At 42.9% G+C, this 26,510-nt stretch overlaps 1 protein-coding gene across 1 annotated transcript in view; it reads left to right on the top strand.

Annotated features, from left to right (window-relative positions):
* The window catches only part of OR7C1 (olfactory receptor family 7 subfamily C member 1), a 37,750-nt gene extending 16,184 nt beyond the window's left edge, over nt 1-21,566 (top strand). Inside the window, exons 2-3 of the mRNA XM_055371994.2 lie at nt 9,277-9,464; nt 18,991-21,566. Of these exons, the coding sequence (XP_055227969.1) occupies nt 19,004-19,966 (963 nt within the window). The 5' untranslated portion in view covers nt 9,277-9,464; nt 18,991-19,003 and the 3' untranslated portion in view covers nt 19,967-21,566. The remainder of the gene's footprint in view (nt 1-9,276; nt 9,465-18,990) is intronic.
* The last annotated feature ends 4,944 nt before the right edge of the window (nt 21,567-26,510 follow it).

Genomic DNA, 26,510 nt, shown 5'->3' with positions numbered 1-26,510 from the left:
GAGTGAGAACACGGGGACACAGGGAGGGGAACGACACACACTGGAGCCTGTCAGGGGGTGGGGTGAGGGGAAGGAGAGCATTAAAAAAAATAGCTAATGCATGCTGGGCTTAATACCTAGGTGATGGATTGATGGGTACAGCAAACCACCGTGGCACATGTTTACCTATGTAACAAACTGCATATCCTGCACATGTACCCCAGAAATTAAAATAAAATTTTAAATTTTTAAAAAATAGATCTGATTGCAAAAAAGAAAAAAAAAGGTGGCAATAAAGAAAAGAGATGTGGACACAGGAAGGGGAATATCACCACCGGGGACTGTTATGGGGCAGAGGGAGGGGGAGATATACCTAATGCTAAATAACGAGTTAATAGGTGCAGCACACCAACATGGCACATGTGTACATATGTAACCAACCTGCGTGTTGTGCACATGTACCCTAAAACTTAAAGTATAATAAAAAAGAAAGAAAAAAGATGTGTGAAATAAGGTGGAAATACATATAAAAGGTGATTTATTGCGACGAAATATGTAGAAAGCTTTTTAAACTCTCTAAACTATCTAAAATGCAACAGAAAGGAGATACACAGTGTGACCCACTGATAGACCTGACCGCACAAAACTGATAAATTTTAACGCATTCACCCCAAACGCATCTATAAATACAAAAAGAACTAAATGGCAAACAACAACGTTGGTGAAAAAACGTTCACCAACTCCCATTCTTATGTTTGAAAAAAATGCAATCAAATACAGGAATGAAAACACTGCAAACTCGCTATACAAAAGCAAAGATCTCGCAAAGACTGTTTGCAATAGAAACAGGAACTATCTAACAAACCCACTAATAGATTAAGCCTCACAAGTAAGGAAGTAATTGCAAAGTAAAGCTTGCTATCACACCCCTTTTCACTTATTAAATAAACATATTTTTTAATCTGGATAACCCGCATGAGAAAAGATACTTTAAAATGTATGACTTATCAGCCGGGCGCGGTGGCTCACGCCTGTAATCCCAGCACTTTGGGAGGCAGAGACGGACGAATCACGAGGTCAGGAGATCGAGACCATCCTGGGTTACACGGTGAAACCCCATTTCTACTAAAAAATTCAAAAAAAATTAGCCGGGCGTAGTGGCGGGCAACTGTAGTCCCAGCTACTCGGGAGGCTGAGGCAAGAGAAAGCCGGGAACCCGGGAGGCGGAGCTTGCAGTGAGCCGAGATCGTGCCACTACTGCGCTCCAGTCTAGGGGACAGAGCGAGACTCCGTCTCAAAAATAAATAAATAAATAAATTAAATAAAATGTATGACTTATTAACTGCTGTGGCAAGGTAGCATTTGCAAATAATACATTGGTGTGATCTTTTTAATGGATACAGGAACATACTCAAATACACCCAATATTAAAAATATTTTAAAAGCCCTCAGTTTGCTGTATATCCTTTACACTTAATATTCAGTTTTTTTTCTCTCTTAACTGCAAAACTCCTTGACTATGAACTGATTTTACTAGCACCAATTTTTAGCTCCCATTCCTTCTTCAGTCTTACCAGTTGGAATTCCATTCCCACCACTTAATTGTCAGCAGTGGTCTCTGCTTTGCTGAGTCTAACAGACACTGCTCTTTTTAGCGTACTAAATAGATTGATTATGAAATAATCAGTCAACTAAGCAAACAAACATAGCAACCTCTTGGCGCTGGCCTAAGTTGGATTGGCTCTCAGGTGACTTCACGTAAACGTTCCCAGCTTCCGTTCCCTCTGAACCTTTCCCATGAGACCTGCTGAGGGCTCCTGGGCTCACCTGGATGGGGTCTCAGAGAAGAGGATCTCCAGATGGAAGTCTGAATTTTACCCTGAATGGTTGATGATAGAGGATGAAGCTCTGTCCCCAGATGAGACAGCAGGAAAGAGTGAGGCATAGGTAGATCGATTAATTGGAGCGAAAACATGGACTCGACCTAAATGCCCATCAACAACAGACTGGTTGAAGAAAACGTGGTACATATACACCATGGAATACTATGCAGCCATAAAAAGGAATGAGATCATGTCCTTTGCAGAGTCTTAACAATTGGACTTCCATTCCCACCTGGAGTGGGCTGAAGGGTCCCATTCAGCCCAGTCCCCAGTCTGGGACTCAGATTAGCTAGCCTACTTTTGGGGTATGATAGCAAGCTTTACTTTGCAATTATTTCCTTGTGAGGGTTAATCTATTAGTGGGTTAGACATTTTTTTTCTCTGTTGTATTCTCTGAGGGCCAAAGCTCCCTGTATCTGCTCATTAGGCACCGCCCCTCTTACTGCTGGAACTTACGAACCCGTAAGTGTCTGATTTCTCTGTGGACTCCTGTCTGGACAGTAAGGAAATTTTTCCTGCTCATTCTCTGTTCCCAAGAGACCATGTTAGACATTAAGTGAACCCAATTATTTGTTTATTTGATTAATTTTTACTCCTTCTCCAATAACTCACCTGCCTTCCAGATATCTAACCTCCTAGCACCTTCTATTAGTCAGGCTTCTCTAGAGGGACAGAACTAATAGGATAGATGTATATATGAAGTGGAGTTTATTAAGGAGCGTTGACTCACATGATCGCAAGGTGAAGTCCCACAACAGATCATCTTCAAGCTGAGCAGAAAGGAAGACAATCTGAGTCCCACAATCTCAAAATTAGGGAAGCCAATAGTGCAGCCTTCAGTCTGTGGCTGAAGGCCCAAGAACCTCTGGTAAACCACTGCTGTAAGTCCAAGAGTCCAAAAGCTGAAGAACTTGGAGTCTGATGTTCGAGGGCAGGAAGCATTCAGCATGGGAGAAAGATGAAAGCTGGAAGACTCAGCAAGTCGGCTCCTTCCAATTTCTTCTGCCTGCTCTATTCTAGCCACACTGGCAGCTGATTAGATGGTGCCCACACGGATTGAGGGTGGGTCTGCCTCTTTCAGTTCACTGACTCAAATGTTAATCTTTTTTGGCAACACCCTCACAGACACACCCAGGATCAATACTTTGCATCCTTCAGTTTAATCAAGTTGACACTCAGTATTAACCATCACACACCTTATCACTCCTTTCTTTAACTTTTTAAAAAAATTTTTGTGGGTATATAGTAGATGTATACACTTATGGGGTACACTCCTTTCACTGAAAGTTTCCTCTAAAGTCAGAGACTCAGCAGAACATGGTGGCTCATGTCTGTAATCCCAACATTTTGGGAGGCCAAGTGGGGAGGATTACTTAAGCCCAGGAGTTCGAGACCAGCCTGGGCAACATAGCAAGATCCCATCTCTACAAAAGATTTTTTAAAAATTAACTGGGCATGGTGGCATGTTCCTGTAGTCCCAGCTACCTGGGAGGTTGAGGTGGGAGGATGGCTCGAGCTGGGGAGGTGGAGGCTGCAGTGAGCCATGATCGCACCACTGTACACCTGCCTGGGCAACAGAGCAAGACCTTGTCTCAACACACACACACACAGACACACACACACACACACACACACACACAAACTCAGAGACTCAAGGAAACTCTTGATTAGGTCCTTAGGATCATCAAAAAGCATTGACTTGCGGTGGGGACACAGCCCTCGATATCTCCAGAAAATTGTTTTTCCCTTCTAAACTAAGGGAAACATGTTTATGTGGCTACGTTAACTTTTAAACGCCCCACAATTTATAAATTTAGAAAAGGAAAGGAGACTTTATTTCTTGTAAAGGGTTACAGCCTGCAAGATGGCAATCCCACAGACTGGGAAGCACAGCCTCTAGCCAATACCAGAGAGACAGGCATTTCTAAGGAGGAGAGGTTGGGGTAAGAGCTAAGAGCTTTATGCTCAATGGGTTGGCTAGACATACATATTCAACAGGTTATAGGAGGAGATATGAATATTCATGAAGCTGGCCCTGGTGCACGTGTATGAAACAAACACTCATGCAACATACAACCCATGCCCACTTTGGAGTGGAGATTTTAACATTTAAATGTATTACAAGTAGACCCTATCCCTCAAAAGTTCTTTTCAGAACAGAATAGCACGCAAGTGAGCAGCCTCTGTAGACGAGCCAGAGCCAGTCCACAGTCAGTGGTCTTCTTATCAGGAGAAAGTTGCCCAAATCAGTCTCTTGCCCAGTCAAAGCTGTAGTTATGGCCGCTGGAATAGGGGCTGGGGGTCAGTTAGCATCTGGTGGAGCTGCAAATTGTTTTAATATTGCTTACCCTGAGTCCAGAGCTTGTTTAGCTGCTAGAGAAAAACAAAAACCATGTGGCAAGTAGAACATAAATTATTCTTTAAGGGTAGGGTGTGTGACTTAATGCTTGCCGGGCATGGCGTTAGGCCCTGCTTATAATTGGGTATCTTATTGCCACAAGAAGTCTGTTCTGTCAGTCTCATGGTCTCTATTTTATTAATGCTGGTTGGTTGTTGTGTAGTGAACCATGAAAAGGAAGGGGTATAACGAGGTGTGTTTGACCTCTCGTCCCGTCATGGCTGGAAGTGAAGTTTTAAAAGTTTTTCTGGGATTCCTTTGGCCAAGAGGAGGTCCGTTCAGTTAAGGAGCATTTTCCCAGCCAGGCATGGTGGCTTACGCCTGTAATCCCAGCACTTTGGGAGGCCGAGGCAGGTGGATCACCTGAGGTCAGGAGTTCGAGACCAGCCTGGCCAGCATGGTGAAACCCCTGTCTCTACTAAAAATACAAAAATTAGCTAGGCATGGTGGTGGGTGCCTGTAATCCCAGCTACTCAGGAGACTGAGGCAGGAGAATCTCTTGAACCCGTGAGGTGGAGGTTGCAGTGAGCCGAGATCGCACCATTGCACTCCAGCCTGGGCAACAAGAATGAAACTCTGTCTCAAAAATAAATAAATAAATAAAGGAGCATTTTCCATATTCCTATTGGCCATTTTGTATATCTATCCAGGTTCTTTGTCCATTTTTTAAGATCAGGATATATGTTTTATTGCTATTGAGCTGTTTGGGTTCCTTATATATTTTGGATATGAATCCCTTATCAGATGGGTGGTTTGTGAATGTTTCCTGCCAACCCATAGGTTGTCTTTTCACTCTGCTCATTGCTTTTCTTTGCCATTCAGAAGTTTTTAGTTTTATGTAATCTCATTTTACATTTTGTCTCCTTTTGTCGCCTGTGCTTCTGGGGCCATTTCCAAAAAATTATTGCCCAGACCAATGTCATGCAGTCTTTCCACTATGTTTTCATCTAGTAGCTCTACAGTTTCAGGTCTTATGTTTAAGTCTTTAATCCATTTTGAGTGAATTTTGTATATGGTGTGAAATAGGATCCAATTTCATTCTTACACATGCGGATATCAAGTTTTCCCAATGGCATTTATTAAAGAGACTGACCTAACCTAAATCCTGTTGGTCATGGTGTACAATATGGTATGGCTCAGTGTCCCTACCCAAATCTCACCTTGAATTGTAATCCCCATGTGTCAAGGAAGGGGCCTGGTGGGAGGTGACTGGGTCATGGGGGCAGATTTCCCCCTTGCTGTGCTTGTGATAGTGAGTGAGTTCTCACAAGATCTGGCTGTTTGATAAGTGTCTGGCACGCCCCCCTTCTCTCTCTCTCTCTGCCTCTCTTTCCTGCTGCCTTGTGAAGACGTGTCTTCCTTCCCCTCCATTACTGTAAGTTTCCTGAGGCCTCCCCAGTCATAAGGACCTGTGAGGCAATTAAACCTTTTTTGTTTATAAATTACCCAGTATCGGGTAGTATCTTTTTTTTGATATGGAGTCTCACTCTGTCGCTGGGGCTGGAGTGCAGTGGCACAATCTTGGCTCACTACAAGCTCCACCTCCTGGGTTCACGCCATTCTCCTGCCTCAGCCTCCCGAGTAGCTGGGACTACAGGCGCCCACCACCATGCCTGGCTAATTTTTTGTATTTTTAGTAGAGACAGGGTTTCACCGAGTTAGATCAGGATGGTCTCAATCTCCTGACCTTGTGATCCGCCCACCTCAGCCTCCCAAAGTGCTGGGATTACAGGCGTGAGCCACTGCGCCCGGCAGGGTAGTATCTTTATAGCAGTATGAAAATGGACTAATACAGTGTATAATCATTTTTGTACATTTTGGATTTAATTTGTTAATTTTGTCGAGAATTTCTGCATCCGTGTTCATGGGGTATATTGGTTTGAAGATTTCCTTTCTTGTAAATGTTTTCTGGTTTGGACACTCGGATAACTTTTTTTTTTTTTTTTTTTTTTTTTGAGATGGCATCTCGCTGTGTCGCCCAAGCTGGAGTGCTGGAGTGCAGTGGTGCAACCTTGGCTCACTGCAACCTCCTCCCAGGTTTAAGTGATTCTCCTGCCTCAGCCTCCCAAGTAGCTGGGACTATAGGCGTGCACCACTATGCCTGGCTAATTTTTTGTATATTTAGTAGAGATGGGGTTTCACCATGCTGGCAAGGTCGGTCTTGAACTCCTGACCTCAAGTGATCCACCCGCCTCGGCCTCCCAAAGTGCTGGGATTACAGGCATGAGCCACCATGCCCAGCCATCACCAGGATAACTTTTGCCTCATAAAATGAGTTAGGAAGTGTTCCCTCTAATTCTATATTATGGTGTAGCAGGATGAGCCGCAAACAAAACCCCTCAGACACCGAGATAGTGAAGGGAGTGGCTTTAATCAGCTGGGAGCATCGGCAGGCTAGTGTCTTAAAATCCATGCTCCCCGAGTGAGAAATTCCTGTCCCTTTTAAGGGCTCACAACTCTAAGGATTTCACATGAAAGGGTCGTGATGGATTTGAGCAAGCAGGGGGTATGTGACAGGGGATGCATGCACTGGTGGCCAGAGTGGAACAGAACAGAGCAGGGAGTTTCAAAATGTTCTTTTATACAATGTCTGGAATCTATGGATAACATCGGTTTCTAAGTCATGAGTTGATTTTTAACTACTATGTTTAGGCCAGGCAGGCCCAGGCCTGGTTTTGGGCCTGGCACCGGGCTGCCTGTCTTTGATTTCACTTCTTTGTTTTTTTCTTAAAACAGGTACTGAGTATAAAACAATATGAGAGGGTCTCTCTCTTCCCTCAATGGAAGAGATTATAGAAAGCATGCCAGCTCTCAGTGTAGCCCCTAAGAGACCTTGCATATTTCTGCTGAGCAGTAAAGTCTCTGCCATTTCAATAAGAGCATGCCCTTGCTAATCCACTGACAAGACATATGGAGTAGAACCATCCCAGCCTGTCCACAGCATGAAGCAGAGCTGCCCCAGTCACTGCAGCAAAGACTGAACAACACACACCAGGAAGCTCAATAAAAAGCACCTACACCCCATAGGTCCACAGTAGTAAATAACTTAGTGCAGGGGTCCCCAACCCCTGGGCCACAGACCAGTACCGGTCCACAGCCTGTTAGGAGCTAGGCCACACGGGAGGAGGTGAGCAGCGGGTGAGCAAGTGAAGCTTCATCTGTATTTACAGCTTGCATAATAAAAGATCAGAGTATGGTGGATAGTCTGACAGTCCTTTTAATAGGTGAATTACAGTAGCAGAAATGAAGCCATATTTAACTTTTCTTTAAATTTTAGTGTCCTCTGTGATTATCAGCTCCCTGTATCTGAATCTACCCTCTAAGTTGGGGGTCAGCAAACTACTGCCCACAGGCCAAATCCTACCCACAGCCTCTTTTAAGAAGGCTTTATTTGAGCACAGTAAGTTTGGTGAGTTGAATGTTGGCCCCCCTAAAGGATAAGCTCACATCCTCACCCCTAGTGCCAGTGAATGTAGCCTTATTTGGACGAAGAGTCTTTACAGACACAATTAGGCATCTTGAGATGAGATCATCCTGGATTATCCAGGTGGACCTTAAATTCAATGACACAGTGTCTTTATAAGCAACATGCACAGGAGAAAACACACACAGGTGCAGAGGAAACCAAATGACACAGAGAGAGAGAGATTGGAATGACGCAGCTGCAAGGTCGGGAACACCTGGAGCCATAGAGCATGGAAAAGCCGAGGAACAGAATCCCCGTTAGAGACTCTGGAGGAAGCCTGGCCCTTCTTGCACCTTGATTTTGGACTTCTGGACTCCAGAACTATAAGAGAATACATTCCTGTTGTTTTCAGCCATGCAGTTTGTGGTTATATGTGACAGCAGCCACAGGAGGCCAATACAAACAGCCATGCCCATTAGTGTCAGTATTGCATACACCTGCATTCACAGCAATGGCAGAGTTAAGTATTGTGACAGAGAACATAGGACCCAAAAAGCCTAAAATATGTACCACTGAGCCCTTTACAAAAATGTTTGCCAGTGCATGCTCTTAGTCACTGTCAGGTACTGATTATTTTTTATCCAAATTCCCATTGGGAAGAAATGCTCCAAATAACATACATAGAAATATAGCCCAAAAAATTAGATCATGTGGATTAAAAATATGTGTTTAGCCCAGATGAAGAAACCGAATAACCGAACTCAGAAAATGAGACAAGAAAACGCTAACTCTGCAGCCAAAATGAGCCTTTTTTACTCTCTACCAAGGGAAATGGCCCATTAATTTTTCTCCAGAATCTGTCTCCAGTGTCCAGAATAGAAGCCAGGACAAAGCTGCAGTTAAGAGCTCATTTCGGGCCTGGCGCCGTGGCTCACGCCTGTAATCCCAGCACTTTGGGAGGCTGAGGCGGGCGGATCATGAGGTCAGGAGATTGAGACCATCCTGGCTAACATGGTGAAACGCTATCTCTACTAAAAAAAAAAAAAAAAAAATTAGCCGGGCATGGTGGCGGGCGCCTGTAGTCCCAGCTACTCGGGAGGCTGAGGCAGGAGAATGGTGTGAACCCGGGAGGTGGAGCTTGCAGTGAGCCGAGATCGCGCCACTGCACTCCAGCCTGGGCGACAGAGCAAGACTTCGTCTCAAAAAAAAAAAAAAAAAAACAAAAAACAACTCATTTTGGTTGAATGTGGTTAGGGAACAAAACCATATGTCTAAGTCTAACACTGGAAACCGAGTGTCCCTCAGAAACTTGGAGATTCATGAGGTGGTTCCTGAGATGTGCCCTAGAAGAGGGGTCATTTCCAGTGTTGTGGGGAAGGATGTTCATTCTAAGGGAGATGAAAACCATCGAATAGAAAGGAATATGTGTCTAGTCCCAAAGGTGAGCCCACAGGGAATGAACTGGCAGAAACACTTTTTATTTATATTGCTTGGCCTCCAAGGAGCTGAACTGCTTGGAGAATTGAGCAACAATAAAACAACTTATTTAATGAGGAGCCCTGAGAATTCAGCCTCAGGTTCTCCATAAACTGTAAATTCTCCGTTTGCAGAACCCACCTGCAGTTCACCAGCCCCAGACCAAGAGCACCTTCTCTACGCCTCTCTGAAATGTCCATCCACTCCAGAGAACCAGCCCCTGTCACCCACCCCCTTGCCCTTCCTGCACCGATTGTGCAAGGAGGGAAGGTCAACAGAGCCAAGTCCATTGAGGGATATCAAGAGAAGCCAGAGTAAACCCGTAAGTACTGTGGGAAAGTTTTGTGGAGGGAAGAAAAGCTTTTATTAACCATGTCTTCTGGGATACAGCCAGAAATGATGAGATGGTGAAAGAGGATTGATTCAAAGTCCTGAGCAGTTTGTGTCCCTCGCTCTGAAGGGGATTCTTGCAGCCGGTCCTCTCTCTGTTCTTGCTTCCAATCTCTGTTTCTTCTTGCTTTCAATCTCTGTTTCTTCTTGCTTTCAATCTGTTTCTTGCTCTCCATTACTGTTTCTTCTTGCTTTCAATCTCTGTTTCTTGCTTTCAATCTGGCACAATTCCAGGGCCACTCTTCCTGCAGCCGGATCTGACCTTCCTTTACGTATGTGCAAGCCTCGGGATTCGGCTCTGTTTCAACTTTACCACCTCCTCGTATTTATGAAGCATTGTGAGTGAGAAAGGCCCTGACTTGGAGTTGGGCAGGTGTGAGTTTTACTTCAGCGTTTTCCCTCTAGAACCTGACCCCAGAGATGTTTCTTACATTCTGTGGATCAATCCCTCATCAGCACAACAGTGAGTTTAAGGAGATCTCAGAGAATGCTTTTGAAAGTAGAGACACAAAGGGTCAAATTCAGGGCTGAGTATCACTCGAAACACACCATTGATTTATTTGTTCATTTACATAACATGCTCCAAAAGAATTTCAAGAAACCTACTCAATATGCAAAACAAAGAAAAATATCTTAAATGTATATGACAAAGGAAATATTGTAACAGAAGTAAAAAAGGGGGGCATACAATGAGGTGCATAATTACAGAAGTAATCAAAATATATTTCACCAAATGTTACATAGTAGCCCAAATTGGGCCCCGATATGACTCTATGAGTTCTAATGAGGACAAAGCATTCTGGGCTGTTAGGTTGAAATGTGTCTACATAAATGGAAAAACTTTTATTTTGCAGATGTAATGAATGCAAGTACGTTTGTGTTACATAGATACATTGCATAGTGGTGAAGTCTGGACTATTAGTGTAACCATCACTCAAATAGTGTACATTGTACCCAATAGGTAATTTCTCAAACCTCATCCCTCCCACCCTCCCACTTTTTGGAGTCTCCAATGCCTACTATTATTCCATTATCTATGCCCATGGTATACATTGTTTGGCTTCTGCTTATAAGTGAAAACATATGGTATTTGATTTTCTGTTTCCGAGTTATTTTACTTAGGATAATGGCCTCCAGTTCCATCCATGTTGCTGCACAAGACGTGAATTCATTCTTTTTATGGCTGAGTAGTATTCCGTTGGCTGTATATATACCACATTTTATTTATCCAATCATACATTGGTGGACACTTAAGTTGATCCTATGACTTGGCTATTGTGAATAGTGCTGTGATAAACGTATTAGTTCAGGTGTGTTTTGTGTAATGATTTCTTTTCTTTGGGGTATATACCCACTAGTGGGATTGCTGGATTGAATGGTAGTCCTACTTTTAGTTCTTTGGGAAATCTCCATACTGTTTTCCATACAGATTGAATTAATTTGCGTTCTCACCAACAGCGCATAAGCAGTCCCTTTTCTCTGCATCCTCACCAACATCTGTTGTTGTTTTTTCTTTTTATTTCTTTAAAACAACCATTCTGACTGGTGTAAGATGATATCTTATCGTGGTTTTAATTTGCATTTATCTGATGATTACACCAGTCAGAATGGTTTATTATTAAAGAAATAAAAAAATATGTTGGTGAGGATGTAGAGAAATTTTTGAGCAATTTTTCATGTTTGTTGACTGCTTCTAAAGACTGTTTGTTTTTTTTTTGAGACTGAGTCTCGCTCTATCACCCAGGCTGGAGTGCAGTGGCACAATCTCGGCTCACTGCAAGCTCCACCTCCTGGGTTCACACCATTCTCCTTCCTCAGCCTCCTAAGTAGCTGGGACTACAGGCACCCACCACTACGCCCGGCTGAATTTTTGTATTTTTAGTAGAGACAGGGTTTCACCGTGTTAGCCAGGATGGTCTCAGTCTCCTGACCTCGTGATCCACCACTGTTTTAATTCGATCAGGAGTTAATGTGTCTCCTCCCTAAAAGAATGGGTCACCATGATCACTCTGTGCTAACCTGAGGCACAAGGGTTTACTCTATCTCTCTGCTGCCCCATCTTTAATGTGTTGTTTTCCAAGATATATCAGCTAAGGGAACTCCAGTGTCATGTGCAAATTCCAGGCAAGAAAGAGATGAACAGAGGGGAAGGATTCTAAAGAGGATTCCAGGATTCCCATCAAATAAATTCCTATGCTTCACCAACTCTGCATGATTTTGCAATAGATAGTGGAAAATATAGTATCTTAGCTGGACGGACACATGACCACTTCCAAATATAATTGAGTTCTATTAATAACAAAAAAAGAATGGATATATTGGGCAGGCAATCTCTGGCACAATGATCAATTACAAGATTAACAGGATCCATGACATTAAAACAAAAAAGTGCTTAATAGAAGCATGGCCATCCCTACATGAACAGACACTTCTCAAAAGAAGACATTTATGCGGCCAACAAACATGAAAAAAAGCTCAACGTCACTGATCATTAGAGAAATGCAAATCAAAACCACAATGAGATACCATCTCATGCCAGTCAGAATGGCAATTATTAAAAAGTTAAGAAACAACAGATGCTGGCAAGACTGTGGAGAAATAGGCATGTTTTTACACTGTTGGTGGTAATCTATATTAGTTCAACCATTGTGGAAGACAGTGTGGCAATTCCTCAAGGATCTAGAACCAGAAATACCATTTGGCCCAGCAATCCCATTACTGGGTATATACCTAAAGGAATATAATTCATCCTATTATAAATATACATCCACACATATGTTTACTGCAGCACTATTCACAATAACAAAGACATGGAATCAACCCAAATGCCCATCAATGATAGACTGGATAAACAAAATTTTGTGCATATACACCACAGAATACTACGCAGCCATAAAAAGGGACAAGACCATGTCCTTTGCAGGGACATGGATGAAGCTAGAAGCCATCATCCTCAGCAAACTAACACAGGAACAGAAAACCAAACACCTCATGTTCTCACTCGTAAGTGGGATCTGAACAATGAGAACGCATGGACACAGGGAGGGGAACAACACATACTGACGCCTGTCAGTGGGAGTTGGCAGAGGGAGAGCATCAGGATAAATAGCTAATGCATGCGGGGCTGAATACCTAGGTGATGGGTTGACAGGTGCAGCAAACCACCATGGCACACATTTACCTGTGTAACAAATCTGCATGTCCTGTACATGTATCCTGGAACTTAAAATAAAACTTAGCAACATGGCCATTCCTGACATGAAGGCATAAAATACATTAATGACTGTTTCTCTTAAAGCAGTCACATTGTGTGATGGAAGGAGCAATGTTTCCAGCCAATTCCCTTGAAGGAATCCAAAAATACATTTTAAGATTCTTGAAATGTTCCTTAATGTAGGCTAAAGACCTCACACACAGTAACAGCCACACAGCGGTGGAGGGGAGCCAAGGACACTAGGTATTGCCCAGGTATTCAGGGGCCCTGAAAAAAATAGCAGTAAACCTTGTCTTGAGTTAAAGCACATCTCATTGAGTGACAAGAACATTTAGACTCTAAATAGTACAGACTTATTGTATAATACCATCATACTTAGAGGACAATTTTCTGTATTATTAACATTAATTTGGTGTCTCCAATTAACAAGTCACCATCTGGTCTTACTTTGATGTCCAAATTACATTTTTGGATTGACTCATATCAGTATATGTCCCAGAACTGTTGTAATTTTTAGATAGCAGTCTTATATAAATGGGATAATAAAAATAGCTGGTCCCTCTCAAAGTTTGTGACTTAAAAATGTTATTACTAGATCCCTAATGGATGGTCACATGTGGAAGGCAGAAAAAGAAAACCCAGTGAAGCTGGTCATTCAGGTTATTTTTTGTCACACAGAAATAATTTCCCAGGCTGGGCATGGTGGCTCACGCCTATAATCCCAGCAGTTCGGGAGGCCGAGAAAAGTGGATCGCTTAAGGTCAGGAGTTCGAGACCAGCCTGGGCACATGGTAAAACTCTGTCTCTACTAAAAATACAAAACAAGGCCGGCTGTGGTGGCACATGCCTTTTATCCCAGCTACTCAGCAGGCTGAGGCAGGAGAATCGCTTGAACCCAGTAGGCGGAGGTTGCAGTGAGCTGTGATCATACCACTGCACTCCAGCCTGGGCGACAGAGTGAGATTCTGTCTCAAAAAAAAAAAAAAAAAGAAATTATTTTCCTGTTTCTTGGGTCCTGCCTCAGTGGACCATCATGGGAGACATGAAGATGCTCCAGGGATGGTCCTAGATTACAGAAGGCACCAGGGTCTCAATGAGCCTTGAATCAATGTGCATCTCATTCCCCTTGAGTGTGAGGAAGCTCTAGCCCCAAGGACTCTCAGATTTTTTTTTGCAGGCAGGGGGAGTGGAGACTGGGGACCTTCTTTGGGCATTCTGCAGTGTAGTGGTCAAAGCTGAACAAAGAAATGTTCCTTCTAACCCCCGTGCTTGTGAATTCAAACATTGAGGCCATATATATAGCAGAGGAATTTAATAGGAATTCAATAGGCAATCAAACTTCCTATCTATCTAGATCCACTAGCTTCTGGGTGTGACGGTGCATTCTTGTAGTCTCAGCTACTTTGGAGGCTGAGATGTGAGGATTGCTTGAGCCCAGGAGGTCAAGGCTACAGTGAGTCATGATTGCACCACTGCATTCCAGCCTGGGCAACAAAACAAGATCTTGTCTCAAAAAAAAATTATTGAGATGAAATTAATATAACATAAATTAACCAGTTGCTTGAAAGCAAGCAATTGAGTGCCATTCACTACATTCTGTGTTTTGCGCAACCACCATCTCTATCTAGTTTCAAAACATTTCCATTACTCCTAAATAAAACCACTTACACATTACAGTAGCACTTTATCCTCATCCCCTACCCCCGCTCCCCAGTCCCTGCGACTCGTTATCCTACATTTTATGTATTGTGGCTATTTCATGTAAATGAGATTGCATGTAAACGAAGAAGCCCAGGCATTGAGCCTCAGTAAAGGCTTCCTTGGGGTCAGGTTCTACTAATTAATTATTCTTTCCTTTGCTATACTTTCTTGTTTCATTGCATGTCTCATAATATTTCATTATAACTAAATATTTTGAATATTATAGTGTGGCGACTCTGGAAATCAAATTTTCTCTCCTCCTTGGGGTTTATGGTTGCTGCTTTTTGTAATTTGCAGTTGTTTACTTGCCTAATGAGTCTTCCAATTTTATAAAGATTGCATATTTGTCCAGTGTGTGGTTGCTGAAGTCTCTAGGCTGTTAGCTTAATGGCCAGAGAGTGATTTGATAGAGATTTCCTTAAACAGTGGAGCCCAAAACCAAAATCTCCCAACCTTTGCAGTTTGGCTCTGTGTGTGCTTTGAGACAGGCCTTTACCACTCAGCTGAGCATTTTTCAACTCCAGCCTTTGCCTTAACTTCCTACTTGCACAGAGCTTGAATATCAGCTACAGGTGAGAGGTCAGGGCCTTCTGGATGTTTACTTAGCATGCAATCCTGGGTAGGACACCTATGTATCCTACATTCCCAGGAATCTTTCTGATATAGGAGTTAAAAAGAAATATTTAGGCCAGGCGCGGTGGTTCACGCCTGTAATCCCAGCACTTTCGGAGGCCGAGGCAGGTGGATCACGAGATCAGGAGATCAAGACCATCATGGCTAACACGGTGAAACCCCGTCTCTACTAAAAATACAAAAAATTAGCTGGGCTTTGTGGCACGCACCTGTAGTCCCAGCTACTCAGGAGGCTGAGGCAGGAGAATCACTTGAACCCAGGAGGCAGAGGTTGAAGTGAGCCGAGATCGCGCCACTGCACTCCAGCCTGGGCCACACAGCGACACTCCGTCTCAAAAAAAATAATTATTATTATTATTACTATTTAGGTAGATAGGGAGGGTAAGGAAGTCCTTGGTAAGGTTTCCCTTTTAATAAAAAGCAGCCCCCAAATAATTTCTTTTCTAACAAAAAGCAGCCTGTAAAATCAAGCTGCAGATATAGATAATCAAGCTGGAACCCTGCACGGGTGAATGCCGGCAGCTGTGACAAATAGGAAAAGGCTGTCTGGGAGCCAGGCATGTTCAACATGGCGACTCCATCTTCCCTTTTCCTTGCAAACCACGTGTACAGTAAGGAGAAGACAACATGGCAGCGACCCGCAAAGACCCCATTTGCATAATAGAAGATTAGGATGGAGCAGCCAGCTTCCTCCGGACTGTGTAAACGTCACACCTGGTCCAACCAATCTTTTCTTTTTTTTTTTTTTTTTTTTGGAGACATAGTCTCCCTCTATCACCCAGGCTGGGGTGCAGCGGTGTGATCTCGGCTCACTGCAACCTCCATCTCCCAGGTTCAAGTGACTCTCGTGCCTCAGGCTCCCAAGTAGCTGGGATTACAGATGCGCACCACCACACCCAGCTAATTTTTGTATTTTTAGTAGAGACGGGGTTTCACCATGTTGGCCAGGCTGGTCTTGAACTCCTGACCTCAGGTGATCCACCTGCCTCAGCCTCCCAAAGTGCTGAGATTACAGGCGTGAGCCACGACGCCTGGCCCCAACCAATCTTTGGGCCCTATTTAAATCAAACACTGCCTCCTCAAGCCAGTCTATAAAATCCAGTGTACTTTGCTGCCAGCAGGAAGTCCCACTCAGGCACGTTCTCCTTTCTCTTTCTTTTGCCTATTAAACCTCTGCTTCTAAACCCACTTTTTGGGTGTCTGCGTACTCAATTTCCTTGGCGTGAGATGAGGAACCCTGGGTATTTACCCCAGACAACGACGGAGCTTCACCTCTACATTCCCAGGAATACGTGAGAAATTTTCAAAGTCGTATGTCCCAAATATCTCACTCCCCAGCCTTTCTTCCAAGACATGTCAGCATGTCCATAATTTACCACTACTCATATGCTTTTCCCCAGACACTTGTGGATAGTTCATTTGTCTTTAAATGTTTTCAACAATCTCCTTTGAGAGAGGTTTCAAGGTAGGTAAAGGTAAGCTCCTTGTGTTATTCCTTCAGGAGTCCATTGGACTTATTATTTTTTTTTAATTATTATTTGGAGACAGAGTTTCACTCTTGTCACCCAGGCTGGAGTGCAGTGGTACAATCTCGGCTCACTGCAACCTCCGCCTCCCAGGTTCAAGTGATTCTCCTGCCTCAGCCTCCCGAGTAGCTGGGATTACAGGCGTGTGCCACCACGCCCAGCTCATTTTTGTATTATTAGTAGAGACGGGGTTTCACCATGTCGCCCAGGCTGGTCTCGAACTCCTGACCTCAGGCGATCCACCCGCCTCAGTCTCCCAAAGTGCTGGGATTACAGGCGTGAGCCACCATGCCCGGCCCATTGGACATATTAAAACAGAACATTGCCATACATTTCTGCTATCTTCAGCACCAAGAACTGGTGGGACTGTGGGGTTGTCATATTTAGCACTGCCACTGAGCCAGGAAAGATGGTGGGAAAATGATAAATTGCCACAAAGCTGTCCAACCTGGTTTCAGTCACCTTTTTTAAAAAATTAAGGATTCACTTTGTTGCTCTAAACCTTTGACTGTTTTCCAGATTCCTGACTGATGTGGTTTGGCTGTGTCCCCACCCAAATCTCATCTCGAATTATAATCCCCAAGGTTGAGGGAGGGGCCTGGTGGGAGGTGATTGGATCACAGGGGCAGTTTCTAATGGTTTAGCACCATCCCCCTAGTGCTGTCTTGTGATGGGATTCTCATGAAATCTGGTTATTTAAAAGTATGGTGCTACCGCCTTAGCGCTCTCTCTCTCTCTCTGCTGCCATGTGAAAAAGGATGCTTGCTTCCTCTTCCCCTTCCACCATAATTGTAAGTTTCCTGAGGCCTCCCAAGTCATACAGAACTGTGAATCAACTAAACCACTTTCTTTATAAATTACCCAGTCTCGGGTAGTTCTTTACAGCAGCGTGAGAATGGACTAATACACTGATCAAGTTGATTATGACAGCTGCCACGGTATTATCTATGTTTCTGTGAAGTATTGGTACTTTGGAGTTCTCTACCTAAAATTCAAAATATATCCTAAAATCGCATTAATTTAATATGCAGTACCTATAAAATTTTTTAACCATATTTTACCAAAATATTTTTTTAAAGCATAATGTCTGACTGGCTTTCCAGTGACAGAACAGAAACTCACAAAACGAACATGTAAAATAATGTAACATATGATCACATAAACAATGCAAATTATTGTAAACATGTCAGATGTTTGCACTGAAAAAATGAAACATTGGCTTTATAAACAAAGGTTGGAATAGCTGAGAACAATGTGTGAAAAGTATCAACTCCATGCAGATAGCAGGGGGAAAAAGCATAGTTATTGAGCTCCTGTTTTGCATGCATATTAAGTAATGAGGAATGAGGGAAGACATGGAGGAGAACAAGGGTGAGAAGAGCTGAGAACTAGAAGCTGTAAGTGTCCAAGACCATTGCTACTCAAATATTAATGAAGCTGCTACATTGTCTGGAGTATATACCCTGGGGTTCATTGGCATGCACTAGGAAAATTTAGAACACGGACACACACGAGGAGTTCAGAGGCGGAGGTTTAATAGGGAGAAGAGAAGAAAAAGAGAAACACCTCTCTCCATAGAGAAAAGGGTCTCCGAGAGGGAAGGACAGGCTGGTGGTGAATGCGCAGAGTTTAATAGTCCCCTTTGGGGAGGCAGTGTCTGATTTACATCAGGCTCACAGATTGGTTCGATCAGGTATGACATTTTCATAGTGCTCAGGGAAGGCTGGTGGCCCCACCCTAATCTTACTTTGCAATTGGACTTTCCAGTTGATCTGCGCTATCTTGTCTGCTCGTGGCTGACAAAGAGAAGGGAAGATGGAGCCACCATCTTGAAAACTTCTAGTCCTTAGTTCCTGCCGGCATTCACCCGTGCAAGCTCCCAGCTTGTTTGTGTCTGCAGCTCGCCTTTACAGGATGCTCCTTGTTAGAAAATGATTTGGGGCTGCTTTTCATTAAAAAGAAAAGCCTCACTGAGGACTCCCATAACCTTACTATCTATCTGCATAAGTGATTTTTTCTTAACTCCTATATCACTAATATGCATGTGAAACCCTTGGTGATATTGTTAAAATGTAGATTCTGAATCCGTAGGTCTGACCAGGGATTCTGCATTTAAAGAAACTTGTTGATCTTGTTGGTTCATGGACAACACTTTGAGAAGCCAGGCTATAGAGGGTACAAGTATTATGGAACTAACACTACATTTCCAGATCCCGATGGTAGCAAAGAAAAGGATGGAAGAATTTCAGATGCCCCAGATAAAGACAGCAAGAAAAAGGCAATCTTTTGTTAATTGATTCCTTCACTTAAAATTAAATGTAACCAAATTTCCATGTTGCCAGTGTGTTGATAATTGACTGTTGCTTTTTTCTCTCTTGTGGCAGTTATTTTATCCCCATGGAAACAGGAAATCAAACACATGCCCAAGAATTTCTCCTCCTGGGATTTTCAGCAACGTCAGAGATTCAGTTCATTCTCTTTGGGCTGTTCCTCTCCATGTACCTAGTCACTTTCACCGGGAACCTGCTCATCATCCTGGCCATATGCTCAGACTCCCACCTCCACACCCCCATGTACTTCTTCCTCTCCAACCTGTCTTTTGCTGACCTCTGTTTTACCTCCACGACTGTCCCAAAGATGTTACTGAATATACTGACACAGAACAAATTCATAACATATGCAGGCTGTCTCGGTCAGATTTTTTTTTTCACTTCATTTGGATGCCTGGACAATTTACTCTTGACTGTGATGGCCTATGACCGCTTCGTGGCCATCTGTCACCCCCTGCACTATACGGTCATCATGAACCCCCGGCTCTGTGGACTGCTGGTTCTGGGGTCCTGGTGCATCAGTGTCATGGGTTCCCTGCTCGAGACCTTGACTGTTTTGAGGCTGTCCTTCTGCACCAAAATGGAAATTCCACACTTTTTTTGTGATCTTCTTGAAGTCCTGAAGCTCGCCTGTTCTGACACCTTCATTAATAACGTGGTGATATACTTTGCAACTGGCGTCCTGGGTGTGATTCCCTTCACTGGAATATTTTTCTCTTACTATAAAATTGTTTTCTCTATACTGAGGATTTCCTCAGCTGGGAGAAAGCACAAAGCGTTTTCCACCTGTGGTTCCCACCTCTCAGTGGTCACCTTGTTCTATGGCACGGGCTTTGGGGTCTATCTCAGTTCTGCAGCCACACCATCTTCTAGGACAAGTCTGGCGGCCTCAGTGATGTACACCATGGTCACCCCCATGCTGAACCCCTTCATCTACAGCCTGAGGAACACGGACATGAAGAGGGCCCTGGGGAGACTCCTCAGTAGGGCAACATTTTTTAATGGTGACATCACTGCAGGACTTTCATAAGTAGCAAGGCTTGGACCATTGGGAGGCACTTTTGGTGGTTCTTGAATGTATCCAAACATCAATGTATTCTCTTTTAGTTCTGGAATTACCATATCTTATCGTGTCTTTGATACAGGAGCTAGAAAGAAATTATTTAGGTAGATAGGGAGGGCCACAGAGTCCTTGGCAAGGTTTCCCTGTTAACAAAAAGCAGCCCTCAAAATCATTTCTTTTCTAATAAAGAACAGCCTGAAAAATCAAGCTGCAGACATAGATAAGCAAGCTGGAAGCTTGCAGGAGTGAATGCTGGCTGCTGCGCCAATAGAAAAGGGCTAGCTGGGGACCAGGCATGTTCAACATGGAGGCTCCCTCTTCCTTTTCTTTGTCAACCACGTGTACAGCAAAGGAACAGGCAACATGGGGCTGCCCAGGTAAAGAACCCATCTGTATAATAAAAGATTAGGGTGGGGCAGCCAGCTTCTCCACATGCTATGCAAATGGCACACCTGATCCAACCAATCTTTTACGGCCTATGTAAATCAGACACCACCTCCTCAAGCTACTTCATAAAACCCTGTGCATTTCACCATGGAACTGGCAACCCATTTTCTCTGGGACCCCTCTCTGCACAGAGAGCTCTTCTCTTTCTCTCACCTATTAAACTTCTGCTCTTAACCTCACTCTGGTGTGTCCGCATCCCAGTCTTCTTCCATGGCTGTGGGACAACAAACCTCAGGTGTTACCCCAGACAACTATGCTGCTTCACCTTGATTTTGACAATTTTTGAAGACGGTGTATTAACTTTCTAGGGCATCTGTAACAATGTGCCACAAATTGGGTGAGTTAAACAATAGCAATTGATTGGCTCACATTTCTGTAGACTATGATGCCTGAAATCAAGGTGTTGGCAGGGCTGGTTCCACTTGAAGGCTGTGAGAAAGATTCTGTTCCATGCCTTACCCCTAGCTTCTGCCGGTTGCTGGCAGTCTTTGGCTTTCCTTGACAATATAGAAGCATCACTCCAATCTCTGCTTTCATCTTCAGGTGATGTTCTCCCTCTAGGTGTGTCTGTGTCCAAATTTCCCCTTCTTATATGGACAACATTCAGATTAGAGGCCAACTCTACTCCACTATGGACCTCATCTTAGCTTAACTAATTACATTCACCGCAGCCCTATTTCTAACTGAGGGCTTTAATGTAACATATGATCACATAAGCAATGCAAACTATTGTGAACATCTCAGATATTTGCAATGAAAAAATTAAACATTGGCTTCACAAAGGTCAGAATAGCTGAGACCACATTCTGAAGTTTTGGCGGTAAGGACTTCAACATATGAATTTGTAGAGAATGAAAATTCAACCCATAAAAGACAGTTTCATCAAGACTAGCTTTAAATGCAAAGAATGACCAGCATCCCAAATTGCCCATTTCTGTTTTTTTTTTTTTTTTTTTTGCAGATAAAATTTTATTGGCATATAGCCACACCCACTTGTGTACATATTATCTGTGGCTGCTTTCATGTTACAAGAGCAGATATGAGTAACTGCCACAGAAATCATCTGACCTGGAAAACCTACCTAAAATATTTACTCTCTGGCCTTTTTCACTGTGAAGGTTTGCTGACCCCTGAATTAAAACATTGCTCTCACTTCATCTCATCTAAGTTAGATTTTTTTTTTTTTTTTTTTTTTTTTTTGAGATGGAGTCTCGCTTTCTCACCCAGGCTGGAGTGCAGTGGCACAATCTCGGCTCCCTGCAAGCTCCACCTCCCGAGTTCACGCCATTCTCCCACCTCAACCTCCCGAATAGCTGGGACTACAGGCACACACCACCACACCCAGCTGATTTTGTTTTTGTATTTTTAGTAGAGACGGGGTTTCACTGTGTTAGCCATGATGGTCTCAATTTCCTGACCTCGTGATCCACCTGCTTCAGCCTCCCCAAGTTCTGGGATAACAAGCTTGAGCCACAGCACCCAGGCTAAGTTAGATTTTTTTTAAGCATCTCAGCACACCATTAAAATTTTCTAATGAACATGAAATTCTTTGTAAAACTCCATTCTTATTACTGTGTAATTAGAAGGGTTTTGTTCTATACATAGAATGCTAACTCAAACAATAAGTGATCATTTCCTAGTAATCTAAATATTAATTCTCATGATGGATGGGACCTTCATACCCCCTCTGTGTAGCAAAATCTCTGACATAGAAGGAAAGTGTGGTAAATTCTTGTTGAATAGGTAAACCTAAACTAGTATATGCACATCTTGAATAAATAAGTAGAATTAACAAAGCTGTGAAGCTAGAAAAACTTTCAGCTACTCTGTAGTTAAGTCTCACAGAGATTTTGAGTAACACCCTTATGTGAAGGCACCGTTGTAAGATTATGTCATTATTCACCATCACGCACATGTTAAAGCTAATTCAGTGCCATCGTCTTCCAGGGGAGTGATGTAGAACAGGAAAGACTGAATGAATGGTCAACTTTTCATGTAACTCACTCAATTAGTGGAAATGGACCTTCCATTTCTTTGTCTTTTTTTTTTTTTTTTTTTTTGAGATGGAGTCTCACCCTGTTGCCAAGCTGGAGTGGGGAGTGCAGTGGCACGATCTCAGCTCACTGCAACCTCCACCTCCCGGATTCAAGTGATTCTCCTGCCTCAGCCTCCTGAGTAGCTGGGACTATACGCACGTGCCACCACGCCCAGCTGATTTTTGTATTTTTAGTAGAGACGGAGTTTCACCATGTTGGCCAGGATGGTCTTGATCGCTTGACCTTGTGATCTGCCTGCCTCAGCCTCCCAAAGTGCTAGGATTACAGGCGTGAGCCACTGCACCCGGCCTGGTCCTTCTATTTCTAATTGAGGAGAGTGATGCTGAAACTGCCTTTGCAAAAAATTATCGCTGAGAACATTACGACGGTGAAAGAGGTCTGACCTAACTAACTCCATCTTGCCTCTAACCTCCAAGCTGTCCTTGCTCATTCCTGGGCTCTAACTTTGGGAGAAACTTAGTTTATAGTTTAACTTTGAAACAAAGACGGTAACAGCCCTTTCCCAAAACCAATTCCCTTCCTGCTGGGAGACTAGACTGCCTTCATAGGACTAACATATTAGCCACAAGATCAGAAACTATGGTTTAAAAGTCACACAGTTGGCCGGGCGCGGTGGCTCACGCCTGTAACCCGAGCACTTTGGGAGGCCGAGGCGGGTGGATCACAAGGTGAGGAGATCGAGACCATCCTGGCTAACATGGTGAAACCCCGTCCCTACTAAAAATACAAAAAAATTAGACGGGCGTGGTGGTGGGCACCTGTTGTCCCAGCTACTCTGGAGGCTGAGGCAGGAGAATGGCGTGAACCAGGGAGGCAGAGCTTGCAGTGAGCCGAGATTGTGCCACTACATTCCAGCCTGGGCGACAGAGCGAGACTCTGTCTCAAAAAAAAAAAAAGAAAAGAAAAAAAAAATGTCACGCAGCTGGAGACTGCAAGATTCTGAATCTCCCCAAATTGCTTCTGGGGACAACATCACTATTGTAAAACCTAAGATTGGTGCTTGAGCTATTTTGCAGACCCTGTACTCCATTGCTCAGCTGGCACCGCCCAGACTGATAAACTAACTCATCTGGTCTTGTGGCCCCTCCCAGGAACTGACTCAGCACAAAAGGACAGCTTTGACTTCCTATGATTTCCTCTCTAACCCAATCAATCAGCACTCCCCACTTCCCAACTCCTACCCACCAAATTATTCTTTAAAACCCCAATCCCCAGATTTTCAGGGAGACTAATTTGAGTAATAATAAAACTGTGGTCTCCTGTACAGCTGGCTCTACATGAATTAAACTTTATTGCAATTCTCCTGTCTTGATAAAGCAGCTCTGTCTAGGCAGCAGGCAAGGTGAACCTATTGGGCAGTTACAATGGTGCAATCAACTCTATTGTTGGACAGCTCCCAGCATTAGAGATTGAAAAATCGGAGTCAAAATTGCCTTCCCTATAACGTCTATGATTAGTTATTTTGAAGGAATCGATCAATTTTCAACACTCTTCCATGAAACCACTAGTCATTTCTTAGACAAAAGGTTTATTCCTGTCTTCACCCCTACGAGTTTTCTATACTCCTTAGAAGGTGGAATGAGTTCCTTTGTCTATAACTCCTCTTCCACTGACATTCTATATTCACTCAGTTCTATCACTGCTGCTTCTAAATTGTGAGACACAAGAATGCACCCAACACTCCAGGCATTTACTGATGAGCGCTGAGCATGCTTCCTTGAATAATCTGCAGCCCCAGGCCAATGTGCATGTGTCTGTGTTGTAAGCCACAAGACACATATTAAACATTAATTAGTAAAGTTGGATAAATAGAAAAGGTCAGCATTAGGGGGTGGGCGGGGCAGAGAGAGTGGGAGAATTGTCAAAAGAGTAGAAGAGTTTCATGGAAGAAATGTTGGGAAGTGAAATGTCAGGATAATTAAATGAGTGACCATCAGATGTGGCTACTAGTAGATCACCAGGGATATAAACAGGTACCAGTTGGTTGGTGTTAAAGCTGAAACCCAGATTGGCTCCTCCTCATCTTCTCAAGTTCTCAGTGCTGCAACATTCCATGATTTCGTCTTCTAGCCTCTTCTTTTCCCTACCTGTCCTCACTTTTCCCTATCTGTCTCTCACCATGTGTCTCTCTAGTTAATGTCATGCTGTCTCATAGACTTAAGATCATATATGGAGGCTAAAGAATCCAAAATGCATATCTTCAGACAAGATGACTCCAGATTCATAGACCCAACTGCCTCTTAGACAACTCCACTTGGAAGCTTAACACACATTTCAAACCTGACATGCCCAAAATCTTAATCCTAATTACTCCCAGCCTTCTCCACTCACAATCTTCCCATCTATGTACATGGCAAAACTCCATTATTCCAGCATCTCAAGTCAGAATCCTTTGAGTTGTACTTAACTTCTTTCTCTCTCTCTCTGTCTCTCTCTCTCTCTCGATTGTATATAAATGGAATCATACACTATTTTGACTTTGTGAGTGGCTTCTTTCACTTAGCTTAATGCTTTCAAGGTTCATCCATGTTGTAGCATGTATTGGTATTTCATTATCTATTTTGCCAAATAGTACTCCATTGTATAGATAGACTATATTTTGTTATCCACTCATCAATATGAGAGACACTTCAGTTTTTCCACTTTTGGACTATTATGAATATTCTTATAAATGCTTGTGTACAATTTTTTTTTTTTGAGACAGAGTTTCACTCGTTGTCCAAGCTGGAGTGCAATGGCACCTTCTTGGCTCACTGCAACCTCCACCTCTCAGGTTCAAGCAATTCTCCTGACTCAGCCTCCCTAGTAGCTGGGATTACAGGCACCCACCACCACACCTGGCTAATTTTTTTGTATTTTTAGTAAGACGGGTTTCACTATGTTGGCCAGGTTGGTCTCGAACTCCTGGCCTCAGGTGGTAGGCCCGCCTCAGCCTCCCAAAGTGCTGGGATTACAGGCGTGAGCCACCATGCCCAGCCTTGTGTACAAATTTTTGTGTAGACATATGTTTCCATTTCTCTTGAATATATGCCTTGGAGTAGAATTACTGGGTTGTATGGTAATGCTATGTTTAACATATTGAAGAACTGCCAAAATGTTTTTCTTAGTGACTGCACCATTTTCATCTCCACCAACAATGTAGGAGTGTTCCAATTTCCCCATATTCTCATCAAAACTTGTTAATTGCTTGTCTTTTGTTTTATTTTAGCCATTCCAACAGATGTGGAGTGGTAACTCAGTGTGGTTTTAATTTGCATTCCCTAATGACTTATGATAAGACTCTTTACAAGTGTATATTGACCATTTGCATATCTACTTTGGGGAAATATCTATTCAAATTATTTGCCCATTTTTAATTGGGTTATTTGAATTTTATTGTTAAGTTGTAAAAGTTCTACGTATGTTCTGGACATAAGTCTCTTGCCAGATGATTTTGATGCATAAACATTTTTAATTTTGATGCTGTCCTATTTATCTAATTTTGTATTTTGTCATTTGTGCTTTGGATACCATATCTAAAAGTCCACTGCCTAAACCAAGGTCAAAAAGATTTACTTCTGTTTTTTTTTCTACAAGTTTTACAGTTTTAGCTCTTACATTTAGGCCTATGATCCATGTGGAGTTGATTATTTAATGCAGTGTGAGGTAGGCGCTTAACTTCATTCTTTTTTTTTTTTTTTTACACAAATTGAGCCATTTTAATAAAAAAAGCTAGTCCAAAAAAGGGTCTCATTCTATAAAGATTAAATCATTGCCAAATCACAGTGAAACGAACTTAATTAACCAATTTTGTTTTCTACTATATGCCTTAGAGATACCTCACTAAAATTTCATATCTGATACAACAGAATAACATTTGCAGAATGTAATATTGTAGTGACAGTACTGAGGTTCATTGTTACAGACTATTAAATGGTTACATCTTAATTATTTATACAGAATATTGGTCCAATAACATTAAAATAGAGAACAGCATCTGGAAATTTATCTCATTCAATGTTCAGAGA

Source organism: Gorilla gorilla, chromosome 20 (genome assembly GCF_029281585.2).
Source record: "Gorilla gorilla gorilla isolate KB3781 chromosome 20, NHGRI_mGorGor1-v2.1_pri, whole genome shotgun sequence".
NCBI lineage: Eukaryota > Metazoa > Chordata > Mammalia > Primates > Hominidae > Gorilla > Gorilla gorilla.
Note: the sequence above shows the minus strand (reverse complement) of the source record. Positions and strands in the feature narration are given on the sequence as shown.